This window comes from Coffea arabica, chromosome 6e (assembly GCF_036785885.1).
Source record: "Coffea arabica cultivar ET-39 chromosome 6e, Coffea Arabica ET-39 HiFi, whole genome shotgun sequence".
NCBI classification, from domain to species: domain Eukaryota; kingdom Viridiplantae; phylum Streptophyta; class Magnoliopsida; order Gentianales; family Rubiaceae; genus Coffea; species Coffea arabica.
The window spans coordinates 6,917,744-6,940,671 of NC_092321.1; the positions used below are offsets into that span (position 1 = coordinate 6,917,744).

At 36.9% G+C, this 22,928-nt stretch overlaps 4 protein-coding genes and 2 non-coding genes across 7 annotated transcripts; 2 read left to right on the forward strand and 4 right to left on the reverse strand.

Moving 5' to 3' along the window:
• Window positions 1–111: 111 nt before the first annotated feature.
• TRNAS-AGA (transfer RNA serine (anticodon AGA)) lies at window positions 112–193 on the reverse strand. The gene has a single exon. It is a non-coding gene; the product is annotated as a tRNA-Ser (tRNA).
• Window positions 194–1,660: 1,467 nt separating this feature from the next.
• LOC113697350 (uncharacterized) lies at window positions 1,661–4,224 on the reverse strand. Its single transcript, XM_027216936.2, has 5 exons — window positions 4,090–4,224; window positions 3,800–3,920; window positions 3,502–3,605; window positions 2,131–2,262; window positions 1,661–1,939 (listed from the first exon to the last, which is right to left on the reverse strand). The coding sequence occupies exons 1-5, from the start codon at window positions 4,090–4,092 to the stop codon at window positions 1,913–1,915; spliced, it is 387 nt and encodes a 128-aa protein (XP_027072737.1). The 5' UTR covers window positions 4,093–4,224; the 3' UTR covers window positions 1,661–1,912.
• Window positions 4,225–5,223: 999 nt separating this feature from the next.
• TRNAS-AGA (transfer RNA serine (anticodon AGA)) lies at window positions 5,224–5,305 on the reverse strand. Its single transcript has one exon. It is a non-coding gene; the product is annotated as a tRNA-Ser (tRNA).
• Window positions 5,306–7,403: 2,098 nt separating this feature from the next.
• LOC113697349 (uncharacterized) lies at window positions 7,404–11,166 on the forward strand. The gene is made up of 8 exons (XM_072054827.1): window positions 7,404–7,662; window positions 8,072–8,184; window positions 8,933–9,004; window positions 9,508–9,543; window positions 10,033–10,078; window positions 10,324–10,411; window positions 10,514–10,571; window positions 10,755–11,166. The coding sequence occupies exons 1-8, from the start codon at window positions 7,422–7,424 to the stop codon at window positions 10,803–10,805; spliced, it is 705 nt and encodes a 234-aa protein (XP_071910928.1). The 5' UTR covers window positions 7,404–7,421; the 3' UTR covers window positions 10,806–11,166.
• Window positions 11,167–11,840: 674 nt separating this feature from the next.
• Window positions 11,841–14,856, reverse strand: LOC113697348 (chaperone protein dnaJ 49). Of its 2 annotated transcripts, none has more exons than XM_027216935.2 (3): window positions 14,679–14,856; window positions 13,446–14,561; window positions 11,841–12,144 (listed from the first exon to the last, which is right to left on the reverse strand). In XM_027216935.2, exon 2 carries the CDS (start codon window positions 14,558–14,560, stop codon window positions 13,460–13,462), a length of 1,101 nt encoding a protein of 366 aa, XP_027072736.1. In that variant the 5' UTR covers window position 14,561; window positions 14,679–14,856; the 3' UTR covers window positions 11,841–12,144; window positions 13,446–13,459. The 2 variants fall into 2 exon arrangements, with proteins under 2 accessions (XP_027072736.1, XP_071910927.1); XM_072054826.1 differs by having other exon boundaries at window positions 14,648–14,785.
• Window positions 14,857–17,632: 2,776 nt separating this feature from the next.
• On the forward strand, window positions 17,633–21,887 carry LOC113694688 (ribosome biogenesis regulatory protein homolog). Its single transcript, XM_027213541.2, has 8 exons — window positions 17,633–17,956; window positions 18,363–18,513; window positions 18,886–18,937; window positions 19,059–19,187; window positions 19,970–20,087; window positions 20,993–21,176; window positions 21,279–21,392; window positions 21,486–21,887. The coding sequence occupies exons 1-8, from the start codon at window positions 17,877–17,879 to the stop codon at window positions 21,633–21,635; spliced, it is 978 nt and encodes a 325-aa protein (XP_027069342.1). The 5' UTR covers window positions 17,633–17,876; the 3' UTR covers window positions 21,636–21,887.
• The last annotated feature ends 1,041 nt before the right edge of the window (window positions 21,888–22,928 follow it).

Genomic DNA, 22,928 nt, shown 5'->3' on the forward strand with positions numbered 1-22,928 from the left:
AAAACCGGTTTTTGTAGGGTTTAAGAAAACCAGGAAACAAAAACAAAGTGAAGAGCACCTTCTAAATCCTAACACGTAATAAGAGGAGGACAGGAAGAGCTCAACAAAAACCGTGAGCGGCAGGATTCGAACCTGCGCGGGCAGAGCCCACATGATTTCTAGTCATGCCCGATAACCACTCCGGCACGCCCACGCGACGATGACGTTTGCAGTTAATGTCGAAGGACTTCACTCCGAAAGGATGATGATGTTTGCTTTGATTATCACATCTGTGGATTGTTTTCATTCCTTTTAACCAAACAACAAATTTTTTTCATATCTCAGTTTGGAATATTAAATTGGACTACTAGAATCGTGTGACCAATGTCAATAATTTATTTTATAGCTTAAGCTAATTTTACTTAGATAATGTGGGTTTAAAATAGTATATATATCTGATTAGCATATATCATTCTCCTTTTTCTTTTTTTGAAGTTTTAAGTTCTTTGGAAAACAAAGTGTACGATAGTATTGAAAAATGTAACCAACAGAGGAAAAATTAAAAACAATACACCAGTTGATGAACTATTTTCGTGATAAAGGCTGGTTTTTTTGGCAGGTGATAAGTACATTAAATTTAAGGATTAGTCCCTTTTATATTGTTTCATGTCATATGTGTAATTTTGTAGTTCAAATTTAATTTGAGGAAGAATTTGGATTTAAAATGAGGAAGAACATGATTTTTAGTTTGATCATATGCGTTTACAATATGTTACATATAATTCCAATTTTTTTTTTGTTTAAATTTTGAGACTGAACCACGTACTTTAAATAGCACAATTTTTATTACTGTAAATGTGAATTGCAAACCTAAAAACTATTATTGATTGTACGTAAATTGCATTATTTGTTACTTATTACTGTAAATGTAAATTGCAAACCTAAAAATTATTAGTACGACTACTTTTTACATTTTCGTTGATAGGATGCATTCCGATCCCGACGACAAGCGATCCTACATAGGGTAGGATCTCCGGGCATATTTTCTCCCAACAGCCGTCAGCGGGAAACGGGAATTCAAGTGTTAAACAAACCATGACGCGAAAACTTCTTTGCTCTCTCCATTGGCATAAAGTCTCCTCTTTCCGGACATTGAAATTTAGGCTTAGCATCAAATTCTAAATTGGGTCCATACTCTTCTCTTTTCTGCCCCAGAACAATCGAACCAACGACCCACCTAATCATCCATCTCGATTTGTTGAAACTAATTTTGCAATAAAAATTACACATGAGATCCTTCACCGTGCCTAATATGAGTTCGCTACCTATCCAATTCCTCCTAAAACAGAATTTTGAATTCATTGATGTAAGATCGACAATATAAGATCATCTTTCCCAGAGTCCACACACTGGTGCACAGCGAGCACAACAAAAATATTAACGTCATTCTAGTTGCAATCAATTTGCTGAAATTGAAATAACCACCGTTAAGCCATTATCATGCGCTATATCCCTAGGGCAAACTTGAATTATCAAAGTCTCAAAACTATACCCAATACAATGGATTCACAAACCTCATCCTAAAATTTTAATATACTTTGCACAACTTACGGAGCAGCACAAAATCCCATCTAAGCAAGGGAAAGAAAAGGCAAGCATAACAAGGTTGTTACCACAATCATAAGCACGCTCAACAACAGCAACTTTAAGTAGAATACTCAAACACAATACAACTTGAATTGTGATATGAAATATGACAGATAAATGTTAATTACTGCTATTATATAAGCCATAACTATCCATGAAGAGGGCAAAAACAAAAAACAAAAACAAAAACAAAAATTCAAAAGTTGGTCACTCAGCAACTCCATCAGTCAAAGCCTCTGAAGAAGTGAATTCTAGAGGCCCATCACTCCGAACACCCCATGACTTCTTAGATCATGAGCTTTTCGATGGCATCCTGTGTCCAGAGTATAATATGAGTTTTAAGGAACAAAATTAGGAAGGAGATGACAAGATGTTGATATAAACAAATGTTTCATAAGCAAGAAATTATAATAGAAACAGGGACAATACAAATCACGGCATAACAAAGTCATGTCAGGACTTGTAATGCCACATGCAATGACAGGAGATGGCAAAGAAATTTACCTTAAGATTCTGAATTTGGGTCTTCAATTGGCTGCCCTCATTGCTGGTGACAGAACATGCAATGACAGGCCTTGTGACGCCACATGCTCGGCCAAGTGCTTGTTTAGAAGGAACAAAAACATAGGGAACATTCTGCCAAACAGCATCGGTAGAAATAAGCAATAAAGTCATGGTATGCAAATTTATTCTCCACAGAACAGATCTTCAACAATCAGCCAAAAACAATGAATGTGCAAGGGTACTGAAGCACTTATTGAAATACAAACAATTATCCCAATTAAGTATACATACATAGTGAAGATGCATACTTTACGAAAGCAACGAAACGACTAGAAACACGTTATGACCAAATGGGCAGTAAATAAAACATATGGTTACATGTTGGATTACAACTCAACCTCAAATCTTTAACCTAAATTGGATACATACTTGATGTTACAGAGCTCAAGCTCTAGCTGTTCCAATGACCTCCATGACAACAGGTAATATTGAACTTAAAACTGTCAGTGTAGCTACTGTGCCATTACCCAGAAAAAGAGGGGAAATACTTGTGAATGGAGGCTGATGTTAACTTCATAATCCCATTACAATATAGCTCAACAAACATGAACAATACTAATCTTGGTTAAAAAATTAATAGTTGGAGCAATGAATAACAACGCATAAATGATTTCAACAGTTAATCATCATCCAAAAGTTTCAAACTATTAAAGAACTAAAAATTCATCGTACCCAGTCCCAAAAGAAACCCAGGAACTTTCCTACTGAAGTGAATAACAAGAAAGAAGCAACAGTTTAAGAAACCAAATGCAAGAATAGGGAATGGTTTGTGGAGCCCATGTTTGCACAGATGCGCTGGTATACTGCTCTGTCCAAACCAGTAACTCTATACTCCAATCTGTTTAGCACATTTTATCTCATTATAGCCCTGTCATCCAAATTCGCTTACAAAACCACACCGTATTCCAAGACCCAATCAAGACTTGTCATTTATTAAGTGGAATACATTAATGACAGCAAACATAAAAGTCAAATCCAACAATTTAAAACCAAAAACTTCACAAAACTGAAGCTTGATATATAAAAAAGAAAAGGTGCATATTCATGAGTATAGAAGTATGAACTAGATTTAATATCATAGTCTTAGTCCTAGATAACTAGAAATTACCAAGTAAACGAATATAAGACTTACTGTGCCTTTGATTTTACATTATTTATCTCACTTTTCATAGCGCCAAAAGATTTGAAGCGTATGAATTAATCCCCAAAATGGGCTCCAGCAAAGCTATCACCACATAATTGTATCTTAAGAAAAAAAGAAAAAAGAAATAAACTAGCTTTTGCGATGTGCCCTAGCATTTCTTCAGATACCTTATCTTCAGCAAGGAGTGGAAGATGGAGGAGGATCTCAAGTGGCTCAGTATCAGCTGCCAACACGATGAATTCAGACATACCCCTGTTCAGTGTCTTCGTAGCTGCAAATTTCAAAGTATCCCCATATATCAGCACATTGTATTGTATAAAACGATATTTTGACAAGTTCATCAAGAATAAATCTTCAGGTATTTAACCACAAACTAATTCCATCATTTTCCTTATTATCATTCGCCCAAAAAAGGGAGGGTTAGGTGAGGTGGGGGAAGGTGGTTTGCCGAAAAATACGACAGACCTTCATTGGCGCCCTTTTTGAGTTGCTTGTAGTTGGCAGCTTGCTGAACCAGGTCCAGTATTGTAATTGTCATCTGGGAATCCGCCAGCGGGTACGCTTTCGGGTTCACAGCTTCACCTGTCTGCAACACACCCAAAGAAGAAACGAAAATAAAAACACTTAGTAAATTACACAAATACTTCTAATATAGTATATGAAAAGTAAATTACACACATACTTCTAATATAGTATACGAAAAGGAAATTAAAGGCATGGATGGGGGGAGAAGGAGGAGGAGGAGAGGAGAATACCATGGTGGCGGGCGGCGTGCTTTGCTCCTGACTGCTGAGTGGTAGAGATGTTGGAAAACTAGGGTTTTGGTTGGGGTGGGATTGGGATTGGGGGTTTAAGACCAGGAGGGCCAATTGACTTGGTTCACAATTTGTATGGAGTTTTCGAGCTTCGGGCTTCGGGCTCAAATAAAAAAGGTTCAAGTTTAATTCACGCCTCTGCACAAGTTGTAGACTCAAATCAGGTTTGATTCAATCTCATAATTAATTATATAATTATATGTAATATATATTTAATAATTATAAATTACCATAAATTCTTATATAAATCATTAACACTTTATGTTTTATATATATTATTGTATATATTTTATATTATATAATTATACTCATATATGGGTCAAGCCTTAATCAGGTCTGAACCTATTATGACCAAAATTTGACTCAGATTTAATTCGAACTTATGATTTAGACCCAAGCTCTGTCAGCCCCAATTGAAGACTAGGTTGAGGGGACTTTTTTTGGGTCAACGAGTTGAGATCGGATTGATCCGACCCTATTGACAGCCCTATTTAAGATTGACCAAACCATTTGGATTAGCATCAATTGCTTAGAGTGTCGTTTTTAGGAATTATTGTTCAATGATGAAGGGTGAAATATAACATACGAGAATAGTATAGGAGATATAAACTCGACACTTTTAATTTTGTGGAGGCTCAATTTTAACCACTAAGCCAATATCTCATTCGCTTAACAATTGTTGTTGACTTCTTGTTTTGATGCATCTACTGATTTCATACTTTTCTTATTTCTCATTGAGTTAGACTCTATAGTGCTACAATAACTAACTAGTGAAAATTATGCATTAAGAGTGGGCTTATTGATCTTCAATTGATGATTTCTAGACTTAGTACTACAAAAAAAAAATCAATTAATTGTACAATATAATAAAAAAATTAGATGTATCAAAGAAAAATAAAATTTGGAATGTGAACAATGAACCACACAGACAGTGCACTACAGAAGGGTAAAAGCCCTGCCTGGAAAAACCGGTTTTTGTAGGGTTTAAGAAAGCCAGGAAACAAAAACAAGTGAAGAGCACCTTCCAAATCCTAACATGTAATAAGAGGAGGACTGGAAGAGCTCAACAAAAATCGTGAGCGGCAGGATTCGAACCTGCGCGGGCAGAGCCCACATGATTTCTAGTCATGCCCGATAACCACTCCGGCACGCCCACGCGACGATGACGTTTGCAGTTAATGTCGAAGGACTTCACTGACGAAAAAGTCCTGCTTGAAGAATGACCGAGCCCATCGGTTATAGGAGTGTTAATAAAGTCCTGCTTCAATTAGGGTTGCAAACGAGTCGAGTCGAGTCGAGATTTGGCTTAATCGAACCGAGTCTCGACATAATTTCATTGAACTCGAACTCGAGCTCGACGAGCTGACAATTTCAAGTTCGAGCTCGAGCTCAACTTGATTCGAGCCGAGCTCGAGTTCGAAAAAAATAAAAAATAATTATTTTATTTTTTAAAAAATAAATAAAATAATATTTTTTTTCTTAATAAATAATAAAAATATTAAGGATATATATGTAATTTTACTATTAAAATTTAAAAAATAAAAAATATATATATACTTAAAATAAAAAATATATATATACTTAAAATAAAAAATATATATATATTTACTCGAGCTTACGAGTCGGCTCGCGAGCTAACGAGCTTAATATTTTGAACTCGAGTTCGAACTCGATTTCGACTCTAACCAGCTCAAACTCGACTCGATCTTGACTCGAGCCGCTCACGAACGGCTCGGTTCGTTTGCAACCCTAGTTTTAACTGACGAAAACGAAACATTTTCCCAGGACATGATTATTTACAATTCAAATGCCAAGGCCACTTTTTTTTTTTTTTTTTTTGTCAAAATGATAACATTTTATATTGATTTAAACTTGATATTATAAGTAGACACTTACAAAAGGGGCGTGCATGCTACCCTCACTATCATTTTAAGCTATATCTTTTATCCAGCTTGGGAAGTTTGTTTCCCATTTTACATCATTAAGTAGGTTCAAAGCAAATTTCCCTAGCCTATGACACAACTCATTGCCTTTCTATAGATAAAGGAGAAAGTGCATTGATCAAAAAACTCCCCCTCAACTCTTCTTGTATATCTTCTAGTACCACAGCAATATTGAAGTCGTTGCAATTGTTTGCTGTAATGCAGTCTATCGCACTTTTTACAGTTGGATTGTACCTCAATCTTTCTCCATCCTGCTTCTTTTCCCCGTTGCAGAGCTATTCTGATTGCCAGTAGGGCATCCTCTAGTCTTGGTTCTCCTATCTTTTCCTCTATTATTGCCTAGACTTTCAAAATCTCCCCTTTTGAGTTTCTAGCAATGATTCCTTTTCCTGTTTTGATCATTTGTGAGGACATCGCAGCATTTTCCTGTTTTATCTTATACACACCCTCCATTGGTGGTAGTCAGCTTCTATTTTGCTGATTGGGAATCGTTTCAGCAATGCTTCTTCTGCTTTCTTGTTCCTTGGCTTCCTTGAACTCCATCCCATTTTTGGGGCGCCCAGGCCACTTCGATTGCGTTTCTAATTGGCTTCGTTTACGGCCTTCATCTTTCAATATTTCACATTTATCCCCTTGTAAGACTAGAGGGTGCCTAACACATCAATCTCAAATTTGAAGTAACCACAAAAAAAAGGTAGGAGGAGAAAATAACACAAGTCATTAAAAAATATTTTTTAGAATAAATAATATAGTACTTATTGTGATTGTAATACACGTAAGATAAAAGATTGTTGAATGATAAAAACGTTGATTAGGTATTATAATTGTTATGCAAACAAAATAATATTTGAGAAAAATATATTATTGCTATCCAAACACGACATAGCCATCATTTTCTATTTGTAATGCTAACAAAATTGTTGTTATCTGATAGGAGCATATTCTACTAGATTGGACATATGCTATAAACAAATGATATATAGTATATGTTATTTTTGACAAAATAACGTGTAGATTTCAAAATTTTGAACTTTTGAGTTCAAATCCATTCCTCTACTTAAAAAAAAATAATCCATTCCTTCTCCATTAAAAAAAATTGAAAAAGATGCTGACGTTTGAATTTTCAATTTTTGCAGAATATTTTATAAATAGTTTTTGATGTATTTCTCAATCATTTTTTTTAATTTCAGATACATCAAATCCTTATAGTACTTTTTTTCCAAAAAAATTCTAGAAGAATAGCAATCAAAATAGGACCGAACGGTTTAGTAACTCTTTTTTTTTTTTTTTTTTTTTTTGAGAACACAAGCTGAAAGACGGGGGACTAAAATGACACAAGCTGAAAAGAAAGGGAGCAAGACGCAAGAACGACAATCTTCCCTATTTATAATTTCAGCTCTCAGCCCAAAAGTCAGTGCATTGGTTTCAGTAGGCCGTTTTTTCACCAGAAAAGATAGTGAGAAGAAACGCACACACAGCAAGGGGAAGAAGATGGGATGGATCGGGGATCAAATCGACTCCATCAAATCCTTACAATTCAGACAAGTCCTTGCCCAAGCCGTCAGCCTCGGTTCGCTTCCCTCCTCTCTCAAATTGTTTATCATTTTATATGTTTTCTGCGTAATTGCGGAGATGGTCCCTCTGGAATCTTGATTAGGGTTCTTTGTATGGTCATATTTTAGAATTTGATGATGACGAGGATGAGTGTTCTTTTATTCAAAACTCTATCTATCAGAAGGAGCATTGAGAATTTAGGTCTTGGTGACCATGGATTATTAGACTTGTAGAACTTCCTTGTTATAAAATAATTGTAGCTTCTGCAATGCAAAAATTTTGCCTTTCTTTACTTTTCTACTTTGACATTGTTGTATTCGGAATGTATTTCTAGTATAGCACATGTTTCAACGTCAATTGGTGTTTTCCTGCTTTAAATGGATAATTAAGGAGCAAATAAGTATGCCAATTGGAATACTTTTCAGGAATGATTGTTACCTCGGCTTTGATTATATGGAAAGGATTGATGTGCGTAACTGGTAGTGAGTCGCCTGTAGTTGTCGTGCTCTCTGGAAGCATGGAGCCTGGGTTCAAAAGGGTGAGTTTTTACGATTTCTTTTAACAAATAACTTGAGCTTTCCTGAGTTTTTATTTTAAAGGTTCTGTTTTGGGACTGATTTGTCTGCCGGAGTTAACTTTCCCAAAGAGTTATTAGATTCAAGACCATTTAGTGCTTCAATGTGTTTCTCTTGATTCTATTGCAGCACTCTGGCTACAATATGTAACCCAAGGAATTTGGTCAGTGACTGTCTGAGTTTTGTGAACTATTATTTAATTATGAGCATGAAAAAGGATGCTACAATGGCTATACTTACACCCACATCAAATGTTCTACAAAAGTCATTTGAGTTGACCGTGCCAGTCATTATTTTAAGGACGACTGTGCTTACTATTATATAAGGCTTAAAAAGGATCAGAAAAAATTCCAAAACACTGTGTACTACATTTGAATTTGACCTTTGTGACTTCAATCTATTTTTCCTAAAACTTCATACATCATTTTCTCTTGTCAAGGTCCTTGCAGTGGAAAACAAACAGGCAATGAGCTGGAACTGTATCTTTCCATCTGCTAGATGCATTAGATATTCAAAACCTTGATTTTTTCCTCTTTGTATGGCATTTAACCATTCTTTTTAAAAAGCATAAGTGTGTTTTTCTTATCGTTATTTTGAAAGCCAATTACTTGTTTGTATGCTTGAAATTTCAAATATTGTCAGAAATTGTTTATGCTCTTCTCATATTGTATGGCAGAACTTCCGAACTTTAACTATTTAATTTTCTTGCAGGGTGACATTTTATTCTTGCATATGAGCAACGACCCCATTCGTGCAGGAGAAATTGTTGTATTCAATGTGGACGTAGGTGTTTTTTGATCATCGCCTCAGCAGCTGCTTGGCAGTTGCCTGAGTAAACCTTCTTCTTTCTATACAGTATGATTTTTGTTGTCTGTGCTATCAGTTGACTATTTCTGGAGTATTTTTCTTTTTATTTTTTTCTTGGCTTGCAAATTATTTTATGATCAATGGTGGTTCCTTGGAGTTTTAAAATTTTAGTAACACAATAGTGCATGATTTGCCGAAAACTGCTTATTTCTGAGTAAATCAGTCTGCTGATAATGTTGGGTTTTCTCATGTCTGTGTGATACGGTTACCTTTGCAATTAAAGCATATTGCACTGTGTACCCCCTTTAATTGTTGTTCAACAAATTAGTGGCTTGTCTAGATAGTTAATGTAACATTCAGAGATTACATTGATTATTTTATTGTATTGCTTCCATTCATTACTTTATTGGCTATTGTAGTTTGTCTTGAAATTGTTCTTTTTCCATTGACAACCTTTCACCTTTATGGTTGCTGTACAGGGACGTGAAATTCCCATAGTACATCGAGTAATTAAGGTAAACATGTTGGCATAATATTTTCCTTATTCTTGGAACTCTTATTAAAGCTCTTAATGGAGTTGATAGCATGTACATATAGATTTACTCTGCACTATGATACTGTTAAAGAAGAGAGGATCAGAGAAGCCAATGGGAGCATAGAATGTAGGTTCTGAAGATGGGAATTCAATATGCTTGCTCTAAATTGCTTCTGGATAGCTCATTGAAGAGGATTTTTTTTTTTTTTTGGGTTTTAAAACTTAAGATGGGGATTCATCATAAAACAAAAAACTATCTCTTACTTTCCAAAATCTATTGAATGTGGTAAAATCAGTAATATATAGTGATTTTCTAGAAGATTTGCTCAGTTTAAAATTTTGACTTTCAAATTATGGTTTGTTATGGTAGTAAAAAAAACTGGCGCATTACTTCTTTTCTTTCCGTACTCCTGTTTATCCTTTAACTTCTTCATTGTTATGTTTATGGCATTATTGTGTTGTACTCCAGGTTCATGAGCACCAAGATACTGGAGAAGTTGATGTCCTCACCAAAGGTGCTAAACCATTTCTGATGTTGATCTTCTACTTTTGCAGAAGCTCCTGCATGAGTAAATCTTTTTACTAATGCAATGGAGGGCAGTTTTATGTATTGTCACAAAGTCTTATTCTATGCTGGGCAGTCTTGAACCATCTGCAGTTTAATTTTATCATTACTTGTTGATATTGTCTGGAATTGAAACCTTGATCTTCCGAATCCAGAAACAGTGTGAATTGAATATTTTGTGTTTTATATTACCAGGAGATAATAACTTTGGGGATGACAGACTTCTTTATGCTCACGGTCAGCTTTGGCTGCATAGACATCACATAATGGGAAGAGCTGTTGGGTAAGTTGATATCAGGACTACTTTCTGTTTATCTTTGTAAATACCTTATAGGAATGTCTTTCCACACACATAAAATCAACCATTTTGTCCATATCTCTACAGGTTCTTGCCTTATGTAGGTTGGGTGACTATAATTATGACTGAGAAGCCTATCATCAAGGTTAGATAATCTGTGAATTTGTTTGAGCAATCATTGTCAAGCTCGCCTTAGGCATCACATTCATATTTTTGTTCTAATTGTCTTGACAACGCAGGGTTTGTTATTGCCAATCAGCTCACCTGAACTAGTAGTGACAATTGAATTTCTGATTGGGGCCCTTTTTTTTTTTTTTTTTTTTTGCAGTACATATTGATAGGTGCACTGGGATTGCTCGTTATTACTTCGAAGGAGTAGGGAATCAACTTATGCCTCGAAAACCTTGTCAGGAAGGGGCAGATCTGGCTTTTGCTTTTTCCTTCAATACTTTGTAGAACAGTACCATGCAGAAATCATTTGAACGTGTTAATCATCAGGATGATGCTTCTACCTCACATGCATGTTCTTTTGTGTGTGCTTGTACTTTAGTACGGCTAACTTTGCTTCTGTGCTTGCATCTATCTCATTCCTGCGTGTGCTGGGTGCAAAACGCAAAAACCGTGCGGACAGATTGTCCAAGTCTTGTTGAGTGGCGTGATTGTTTTGTCATAAAGACCCAAAGACGGAGCTGATATTATGTTTTGTATCAAAGTTTTCTTTGTTATGTATTCGATCGAAATTACATTTTTCTTGGGCATGATTGCTCGGAGCTCGCTCGAATTGCATTTTGGGAAAGATTTTTTCTTCTTAAAAAAAATGAAAAATGGTGTTGTTTGTCTAGGAAAATGTTGAATGAATGACAAAATTGCGCTTTTTGAAAATTTTCTTTTGAGGCCTATCTTACTTATGTATGCTGTGCAATTGATTCGAATTGCCAGCTGGATTTAGCTTGCAGCTCCCGAGAGTTATTAGGAACGGGAAATCTGTAGCTTGCATAAACACGTATTGGACATGACAACTTTTCTTCAATTTTTTGAAAAAATTTCTGCGAAAAGCACGTAAGAGGACCTCTTCCATTGGTGCAGTCAGTCTTAAAAAACAGCACCTCCTCTCGACAATATACATTTTTAAAAGCTCCTGATTAAACTTCAATTCCAGCGTGCCGCTGCCAAAACTCGTTAGAGACACCAAAGTAATCTCTTCCACAGGTAACATGAGGGCTCCTTTTGATGCAATACTCTACCTTTGTCCCATACAATGTGCTAATTCGGCATAGATGTGGAAGGCTCGGTAGCACTAACAAGATTACATGCTCAACGCTTCGGCAAGCGGCAAGCCACAATGGAGCCACCCATATCCATCACTGACGTCCAAGAATAGCGGATGAACTATAAGAGGTAGCCCACGAGCGAGTCCTCAACCCGTAATAGTGGATGCTTTATTAGATCAAGAGTCAAAACACAAAATTGAAGATTGTCAAATAATAATAGTATCATATCATACAAGAAGCACAATGTAATGCTGCCATGTATGCATATTTCTGTTAAATCTTCTCGATTTATCTAATCTATCGAAGTCGGGCAAGCACAACTCCCCCAAAAAAATCAACCAGCAACACAACTTGGACACCATAGCATAAGCTGCAGCAACTAAAACTTTCTACATCCGGCGACCTTCAGAATCACGATCTATTTCACCTCCTCCTTCCGACAAGTGTCTGAATCAAAGAAGAAAAAGTTAGCATTCTTACGTATTGATCATCACTACCCAACAGGTAAAACTGATTCTTACTAAAAGATGCCAAACCACACAAATTATTACCCCCACACACAACCAGGAGCATGGTTGTACTGCTCCCGAACGCATACTGGGCAATGCTTGAAAAAAATGGTAAACTCATTTGCCTCGTTCCAACAACAGCAGCAATAATGAAGAGAAATTAAGCATGTGTACTTTGTCATTGTTCTAAATTAGTACATAATGCTTAATCCAGAACTCTATCAAAGTAGAGCACATCGACAGAGAAAAACTGAAATTGGGAGTCATGTGTGCAAAGAGTGCTATTTTCAAGGACCAACCACCAAACAATAATGTAGAAATAAAATCTGCATGTCTGTGCAGCATTGTGATGCACGGGGGAAGAGAGCACAGAAAAGTAGCGGCCAAAGCAGTTTGGTGATGCTTTTAAGTAACAATAAAACCTTCATCTTCTTTAAGCCGAATGACAGTAGAACACGGGAACACAGCTAAGATGGGATTTTGCTTTCCTTTTTATTTTTTAAAACACACACACATAGACACACAAAAAAAAAAAGAAAAAAAAGATGACAATCAAAATATCAGCTATCAATGACACAGTAACTCCTGACTGTGGAAAGACATCACATGTTAGCTAAACCAAAGTATAGATCCTTTTGAAATTTTATAGCCAATACTATTAGTTTTTTCCGAAAACATTCCCAAAGTGATGGAAACTAGAAAAAGTGTCTCAGAAAGTTCCAAAAAAAGTCTAGTATTAAAAACAATTAATGGATGAAAATGCATGTTCTGAAAAGAAGATACGGCTATGATTTGGAGTAAATAAAAAAGGGGAGGGCATCCTAATTTCTTAAAAAACATAGAAGAATCTTCATAACCGAAGAGAACCAAGTTAAAAAGAATGCAACTCCCATGACAGTATTAAGTTCACTCCTGAAAAGACACTTTTCCCTTCAACTTCAAAACATCCTGTTTGCTTTTTCAACTTCACCCAGATGAATCCAATACAACATGCATAACAATTCAATGATTTACGGAGTGAAGTCAGACAAGTGCAATTGTAGAAAATATGGCATCAGGTGCATATCAATTTGTGTCACCATCAATTTGCTCTAAAGAAATGCCCTGGGTGAAGTATTAGTCCACAAATCAAACATTCAGCTCAAAGAAACTATGAGATGAAGAACAACAAAAAACTTGGAGGACTTGCATCATAGTCAAAATATTAATCATCAACATCAAATAGAAACTAATCTGCACCTTAAATGATGCTTTTATGCTATGGCCTCGAACCGTTTTAGCGCATCACAATTTGGTGTCTCCCGTCTATAGCCCCAGTGAAGCTGTTGCCACTCAAGTCTACAATTATGTGCAAGGATCCTATAATATTCACCCTCAACTTGTTGCTCGAGCTCTGTTCTCTGTTGACTATTAAGCGGATACTCCTTTTCAAAATTACTTGGCTTCACATAATAATTTACGCCCTTCTCAGTAGTCAACCGATAATCATAGGGATAAGACCTCGAAAGAGAATAAACTGGCTGCTGTGAGGGAATAAAATTCAACAGCAATATCAAAATAACTGGCAACAATTGAATCAAAGTCCTCCATAATCCATTCGACCCACGATCACCACCCATTCTCACCTCAACGCCTGGACCAAAGCTAAACCCACCAAACTGAGTCCTTGTAGCTGGATGCATTCCACCGAAGAAGAAATTCCTGAAAATCTCATCAGCATCAACTTCTCCATCATAATAAAACCCATTAAACCCTTGCATTCCACCTGGACCACGCCTATTAGCACGAGTCTCATAAACTGGCTCATCAGAGCCAACAAGATCATACTTTTTCCTACTCTCCTCATTACTCAAACACTGAAAAGCTCTTGAAACCATCTTGAACACCTCCTCTGCCGCCGGGGCCTTATTTTTATCAGGATGGACTTTTAAGGATAACTTCCGATACGCCTTCTTCACATCCTCAACACTACAACTTTTTTCCACCCCCAATATCTCATAAAAGTCTTTTTTCTTCTTAATTTCCCTCACAATCGTAGCCTGTTCTTCCGTATAAGCCATCGAAATAGTGGCTGACGTTGACGAAGAACCCGATGATGACCCATTTACGGAAGCCCTACGACGGGGACCACTATCTCTTTTATCAGGTGAATTTGAGCGGTTTTCGTTGATGTCCGAGGAAGGGTTTTCCGATCCTGAGCCATTGAGATCTGATAAGAAACTATCGATATCGATTGATGGGTCCAAACGACGAGCTTTCTGGAGGAATTTGGAGGCCCTGTTTTTATCGCCTGATTCGATTGAATCTTGGGCGATTTTCAAGCATTTCAGAGCTTCGTCTTTGTTTCCATCCATCCTTGAAGAAAATAACAATCCGATCAAATAGAATTAAACAAAAATTTCCCCAAAAAATAGAATAAAATAAAGTAACTATGCACTGACACAGGTGATGAAATTGAATGCTATTATGTACGTGAATAAAGATTAAAGTTGAGGGTATATTGCTCTGATTGATGGAGTAAAGTGCTCTTTTCCTGGATTCAGAAATTGGGTCTTCTGCGACGGTGGATTTACGGGTGGATCGAGAATCTAGGGTTAGGTTTTGGCCGGTATTCGAGGAAAGGTAAACCCCAACTTGGAATGGGGTGGTCGTCGAAATTGAAAAGGAAAAATACATAAATACGGAGGAGAATTTGTAGTTTACTTTTGTTGGCCAATTGCTGTTTCGGTCAATGAGTTTTTTTTTTTTTTTTTGAGGAAGTCAAATCAGTTTCAATACGACTCGGCGAGTTTATTTAACCTTTGGATCATGTTTGATTAACCACTAAAATTATGTCAAGCATCTAATTATTGCTCTCTTTAAGGGTCATCCTTTTGTAAATATCTGGTTTATTCCAACCATGGGCTTGTTCTCATTATTTATTTCAGTTGATTATATATTTTAATTTTAAATAATTAGTTTTTGTAATGCTCTCGATTGATTGCATTTTTGTTTTGATTATAAATTTTAATGACTAAAAAAACTAAAATTTATAATTAACTGAAGAATAGTTTTTACTGATTTTGATTATTCTCTATAATCAATTTCTATAATCAAATTTTATAAAATTTAAAACAACAAAGAACAAAGCCTACAACTCCTTTATACATTCTACAATAGGATAGGCTTTCGAATTCAACGTGTAAAATAAACTATTTATGTCAATTTATACATACTAATGAAATTAATACAAAAGTGTTATGCATGATAATATCGGAAGTTAATAATTTAAAATGTAGGGTTAATCGCACTTTATCCCCTTTAAGTATAGGTCATTTCTCACTTTACCCCACAACGTTTGTTTTTCCTCAGTTTATCCCATCCGTCAGCAATTGCACGTTAAAAACTTCAAGATGCCGAAATTGCCATCGGGTAGTTAATAGGGCTCCGTAGTTATTGCAAATTGATTTTTGAGTTGGATGTGTGCATTTTTCATCAGCAGTTCAAGGTGGTGCTTGGTTTTCTAATTGATAATATTTCTGTTGAATTGTCACTTTCACAGTCTCTTAAGTATTTCCTTCCTCCAGCACCTAGTTACCCTCACTCTTTCAATTTCATCAGTTGAACACTTAAAAAGTTGCTTAGCACTTTTTCCTCCTTAAAAGAGATTTTTTTCTTCCAAAGATTCAGACTATCACTTTTTGAATAAACATAAAAAGTTTGATTTCAAAGAACAGCAGAGTGAATCAGCTATCTAATATACTGTGAACTTTAACTAATCCTCAGGCTAACATGACAGTTCAAAGCCTTTAGAAACAGTTTGGATTATTCTAGCAGACCCACGAGTACTAATCCAACAGAGCAAAGCAGAATATGAGCAAAAAATTACAGAGGAGGAAATTATCCATTAGGAAATCACAGATGTTTCAAACTAACCTAAGCATCAGCCAGTAAACGTGCAAGAAGCTTTCTCACAAACATAAAATTCAAAAAATTATATGCTTCTTCTTTTCCTTCTCTGCTTCTTCTGCCAAGAAGCGCAAATTCAAATTCCACTCCAATAGTAAGACCTACGTCCAGTACCATACCCTCGTCGTCGAGGAGGGCTCCAACGTCCCTCTCCGCGAGTACGTCAATGCCGAATTCCTCCGCCCTGTGCTTCCTCCTGACCCTCTTTCTTCTGAACCCTATTTCGACCTAGGCGACGTCGTCGATGCCTACTATAGGGACGGTTGGTGGACTGGTGTCGTCACCGCTCTTCTTCTTCAGCACCACGACGCCGACCGCCACTACCACCACAAGCAGCCCCAGTCCCCCTCTCTTCTGAGGTTCGTCGTCACCTTTCACAATCCACCCGACGAACTTCACTTTCCTCCTTCCCAATTGAGATTTCACCACCGATGGGTCAATTGCACCTGGGTCCGACCCGCCAAGCAGGTGTCGTTTATATTTCTGGTGTCGTTTCATGTTCTTTAATGGAGGTTTTGGAGGTTTTGCTAGGAATACAGAAGAAGAAAGAGGCTGATAGAGGGGAGAGAGACTTGACCGACAATGACAAAGAGGAAGGAAACCTTTTGTCTTCTGGTTTCCCTTTTCTTGTCCCATGTGCCCGATGGAGGGAAATTTCCTCCTCCATTGTTCCAGGGCAATTTTGGAAATTTGTTTTTATCCGTTTCATAAACCTTTGACATATGGGTATTTTGGGTTGTTCATTATTTTCTTAAGGATATTACTGTCTTTTCATTATTCTGTTAATCTCCGTTAGAGTTGACTGTTAGTATTTGGGATAAACTGAAGAAAAATAAACGTTGGGGGGTAAAGTAAGAAATGACCCATACTTAAATGGGATAAAGTGCGATTAACCCTAAAATGTATTGCATTGTTAAAATTGATAATTGAGAATGCCCTTCTTATGTTTTTGTAATAAATAAACAAATGCTCTCTTGTCTGCAATCCTATATAGTATCTTATTACTCATTTTCTACGAATTCAATAGTTGACAATTTTGTATTTTTTTTTAATTTCAATTGATGTGACATGTGTGGCAACAAATCGGTGGAAAAAAAGAGAAAAATGTTAGAAACAGGCATTATTTATTTTTAATCTTTAGTTGACAAATTAACCATTTGAGTTGGAGTGACTAAAGAGGATTCGAAAGATTGAGGCTTTTTTTTTTTTTTTTATGGAGTTTATGCATCACATACTGAAATTTGTCCATTAACACTTTGTTACATGGGTTGAGAAAATGCACAAAAATTAAAAGAAAATAACAGAATAGGGAGAGGAAAAGGGAGAATGGGTTTTGTAATCTATTTATAAATTCATCTTCCGTCCGCGGGAAAAGAAAAGGGGGAGGAAAAAAAAAGAGCAAGTATGTCTTCCGCTTCCAAATTCCAAACAAAGGCCTGATAAAGGTCATAAACTACAAAATTCAAGGGGTCCAAATGTAAGAAACCCTGCTTTTCGTACTTCACCTCCCATACCAAATCTCCCCATTCCACCGCCATCCGTAATAAACCCTTGCTGTACTTTTTGGCGTCCGTCGGCCAAAACCCCCACCCGCCAACACTATAAACATAGAATCACAATCACTCAAAGGAGGAAGCTTGATTGGAAGAATTGGATTGGAGAACCCACTGAAACCTAAAACTCCAAAAAAAAAAATAAAATTAAAGCTCAGAGGAGATTGACATGGCAGAATACGAGATTGACTTGGGCAACCTCATGGCCTTCGACCCTCATCACAGCTTTTCCTCTCCTCCATCCTCCAGGTTTTACATCCCCTCAGCCCCTATGTTTCAATTTTTACTTTAAAAATAATTCTTCATTCCATTCAAGGTCCTTGCTTTCACGCTAGCTCCTCTTTGTCTTAATATGTTTACCTTGTCAATATATTGGGCTTCGCTACCTCTTCAAGAGTTCGGTGTAATTATTTGATTAGTTCATTTTTGTTTTAGTGATTGACGATATCTTAAGCCTTTGTTCTTTAAATGTGGAATTTTTATGTGTTGAAGTCAGAATGTAAAGAAAACTCGAGTCGAATTTTGATGAGTATTCTAGGGATGTTGTTCCACTTAAGCACTCTGGACGTATAAACTGTTGAGATGTGCGGATGTTATAAATGTCTTGATAGAGGAACTCACTGTTTTTCACCCCCCCTCTTGGTGGACGGCATAGGGAGGAACTAGTGAAGGAAAGCCTAGAACAGGGGACAAAGTTGGTTCAAGCTGTTGCAGATACTCTCTTTATCTTGCCTTCCACTGAGGACCCAGATGGTCCAATCGTCACGTTGCCTCCTCCTACAACCAGACTCCCTCGAGAGAAGCCGGTATACTCTTCTCTTTCTGACAGCATAATTCTTGTTTCGAAAATCTGTTAACACCATTGGTTTGATCCAAAAATGTACTAGAATGATGGTTGGATGCAAGCAAATTGCTTAATCATCAGGTTTCTTCACAATTTAGTATGGCTTCAAGTATGAGCTTCATATTTACTCTGTAACGTTTTTGTTTGATTGGTGAGGAGCACTTTTTGAGGTTGCTATTTATTGGTTGCTTCCTTACTATCATGCATTCTCGTGATTGGGAGCTCTGATTTTCTTGTCTGTTTTACCATTGGGATGTACCCTGCATCATTTTCTGGTCCTTCCTGTAGGTTGAGTCTATAGTGGAATCTAACATTCTTCTTCCTTTGTTCTCAGCTACCCAAACCAAAACCTCCAACAAGATGGGAACTGTTTGCCAAAAAGAAAGGTGTGTTGGTGATATTCTTACTGCCTATAAGGCCTACAAATTCTAAAGTAAAGAGTGCTTGAGAGCATGGAAAAGACTAGCATATTAGTGGCTTGTTATCTTACTTGATTATCATGTGCAGGCATCCAAAAGCACAAAAAAGACAAGGTTGCATTTGATGAACAAACCGGCACTTGGAAGCGTCGCCATGGTTATGATCGCGTCAATGATGACAAAGATGTACCAATCATTGAGGCCAAGATGAATGATGGTAAATAGTGACTTTTCTTTTTATCTTCTCTTCTGCCTTGTTATTCTTGTCATTATTATCATGTTCATGGTTGTTAATTCAGCCATTACAAAAAGTAGAAAATATTGAGTCACATTTATTGGCCAGTGCCTCAAATACATAACCATGGGCTGTCTTCTGGGGTTAAGAATCTTTGATGCACAACAGAAAATCTGTTTGGAGGATGACCTAAATTCATAGCATCATTTGCATGTACCTTTACATTACCAGTAATAGTGGGTAAAAGCAAATTTGGTTGTGGTTTTAGCCCTTTACTATAGGATATGCATAAAAACCCATCAACAACAGTATGGGTTATAAGATGTATGCATATATTTCCTGAGTTGCACTGCTTATGAAGTAATTTTCCATATTTTTTCTGGTTTGGATCTTCAATTTGGCGTTGGGATGTGATCCTCTGAGCAGCACTCGGGGGATTGAATTATTTTATTGTGGTGTATGCTGCATATCCCTTAGTTTCAATTGTACATGGCCATTGTGTTGGAAGCTCATGGTCGGAAGACAAGATTTGAGTGTCGAAATCCTACAAATAAATTGACCTCTTGTTTTGTTATTTTTACCCCTATTATTTCCTTCTTCTTGCTTATTTGTTTTGATTGTTGAAGGTTTAATGAGTTTGAACAAACAATGGAAAGCACCTTTTGATGATTGTTTTCATTTACATGTCCATGTTGTAGTGTACTCCTAAGTTGTATGTCGCTGATTATAGCATGTGTATTGACAATCATGACTGATATGCTCAGAGCCAGGGGAAGATCCTTTTGCAAAGAGACGAGAAGAGAAGAAAAAGAGAGTTGATAAACAAGAGAAAAATCGTTTGCATAACTTGAAACAAGCTGCAAAGTCTGGTGCTTTACCAAGGTTGGTGCTCTGTTACCATCTCTCATCATTTTACAAAAGTATTTTCTGAAATGTTACCTATAATTGCGATGGATTTTCATGCTGCCTTTGGCATACTGTTTGACTTTGAACCTTGATGCCCTCATTTACCCCTTTCTCTCTCTATCTCTCCCCCCCCCCCTTTCTCTCTATATATATATGTGTGTGTGTGTGTAATATTGAGGTATATTGTTGTCTTAGGTCCTGATACTTTAAAACTAGAACATTTTGATGTTTAAGATGCCGTAAGATTGCTGTTTACTATTATTTCTAGCAACGCAAAGGATAGAATCTTTGACCTCGTAATGGGAGTGATATGTTTTCCTATAACAATAACTACAAATTTATCAAAAAAATATCTTAATAGCACCACAGGACTTTTGTGGCCCCAATTACCTAGTTTTCCTCAGCTGGATGAATCCATTTATTGCTTACACCATGTGATTGTGGATTTTGTACTTAATCTTGTCTGGCTAGGTCCTTTTGTGACAGGTAATATGCAGTAAATATAATTCAATCGTGCAATTTTGTACTGACTAAATTCTCTTTAAGTTTTGGAGTGTTTTTTGATGTAAGTTATGCTTGCAACTAGAATTGAAAGCTACGTGAAGAAAAGAGCATAACTGGTGTGGTGAAGCAGTGTCTTTCCGGCTTGATAGACTTGTTTCAGAGCATCTATGAAGTCCTATTGAGTCTAAATCTGAGTTTCTCATGTTCATATGTTGATCGCTTCTCATGTTGCACGGACAAATCTTTGCCTGTATAGCATTTTCACTTGTGTGCTTGTATGCGTGCATATTTATTTAATCCACGTAAACATATACTTTGAGCGTTCTGCAATTAGTTGATTAGTGCCACCAAATCTGACTAAAATTCATGGTTTGCAGTCATATTCAACTTGCTGCCACTGCATTACCTATAACAGGAAGTCAAGCTGCTCCTAAAAAGGTTGGCAAGGATGAACTACAGAATGTTGCTGGGATGGCAGCATCTGCAACAGCCAGTGGTGGGAAGTTTGACAAGAAGTTGCCTGGCGAAAAACCCACTAAACATGAAAAGAAATATCGCAAGGTTGGTATTTGAACACATTAAGTCATTGGTCTAGTTGTTGCATCTGTCATGGCTGTCCTTAAACTTTCTAATACCATTGTCCAAATGCCTCGCTTCATTCAGTTTCTACCCGCTGCTGAAGGATCTGGAATGAGTTCCTTGGAGAAGCAGCAAACGGAGAAGGTCCTTAACAAGTTGATCTCAAAAAATTCCCATGAGATTCTTAACGTTGAAAAGGTATGCCCATGCCATGGTATTGTATCCTGTATCTAACCTTCAGGTGAAACATTCAAATGCATTTGGTCTGAATTCGTGTTGTATGGGATGTAGGCTGTGACCATGTACAATGTGAAGGAGGAGAAGAAACGGAGGAGTCAAAAGGGGAAGTCATTCTCAAGCTCGAGCAAGCTGAAGCCCAACAAGAAATCTTTCAAGAAAATGCCGAAAAAGGGTTCCTCAAATAAAGGGAAATCAAAATGACATTAGGATTGCGAAATCTTTTTAGGCTTATGTCGTTCAATTAAGCTGTAGTGTATGGAGAAGCTGCAGTTTTGTATTAGCTAGGCTGGTCTTATCTCTCGTACACAGCCGTAATGAATGTTTATGCCTAGCCCGAACCTAAAATGGATGACGCAACTGTCTCTGCGTGCGTGTTGAGGTACTTACTTTATTGAATTGACCTCCTCCTCCAAAGAAAAAAGAAAGAAGAAAATAGATTGCGCGTTTTGGTTATTTTACTCGTATACAGCCCTTTCGGGATTATCGCGACAAGATGTACTGCAAAAGGTGTGAGCCGGAAGTGTCGATCTCTTCAGGTCAGGGACTTGGAGGTTAATAAAAATATGCAGGAAACTTTACACCTTCATACGTGTGGTACTTAAAACTTCGTCTTCTGCCGTCTAATGCTAAGAAGGTAATTAGCTGCTAAATCGTAGGATTTCTTGGAGACGAATCCATATGTTACTGGGAGGGTCATTGTTAGTCATTCTGATAGGAAATTTTAGTTTGTCTTCCGTTGACTCTGTTGTGTCGAGTTCCTTGACGCTTAGAGATCCTTTTTACCCCTTTTCAAGAGAAGAAAAAACAAAGGCAGGCGGGCAGGCAAGCAAGCAAGGAGCCCGGAGTAGTGAGGCATGAAAAATTCGACCAAGGCGTGGATATTATTATAATATTATTGTTATTATCATCTGAAACAACGTCAGAATTGTCGAAGTCTTCCTCGCGTGGAACACGTGAGATCATAGAAATAGTAGTAGTAGGACTGCCTCATCATTCGTCCTTTTCTGTTTGTTTAAAATTAGAGTATCCCGTAGCGGCCCGCCCGTCTTCATAGTTCATAGAAAAGCGGTGGGGTCTACCTTTTGGCTCAGAAAATTTCTGTTGGGGCGGTCCAAAAGGCAACGAAAATATCATCCAGAGTCTTTTTGCCAAGAATGTAGAGGCAGACTCAGTTAATTAAGGAAGGAACCCTTTTAAAGCTAATACGAGCTTTAAGGATTTTGTTAAATCAGTTTGTTTTCTAATGTATATAATTATATATGTGCGTTCAATCTTGGCAACTATTTTGGTTTGGTCTTCTACTACTAGGAGACGTATCAATTACTGAGTGATTTTATTTTCTCCTGAGTAAAAGAATATAAAGCTTTTTTATTTTTGCAGAAGAGTAATGAGATTTAAGAATTGAAAAAGAAAAACAAAAGGGGGAATTAGACCCAAAAAAAAACAGTGACAAAGCAGTGTCCTTGTCTAGTTAGGTCAATATCATTAATATAT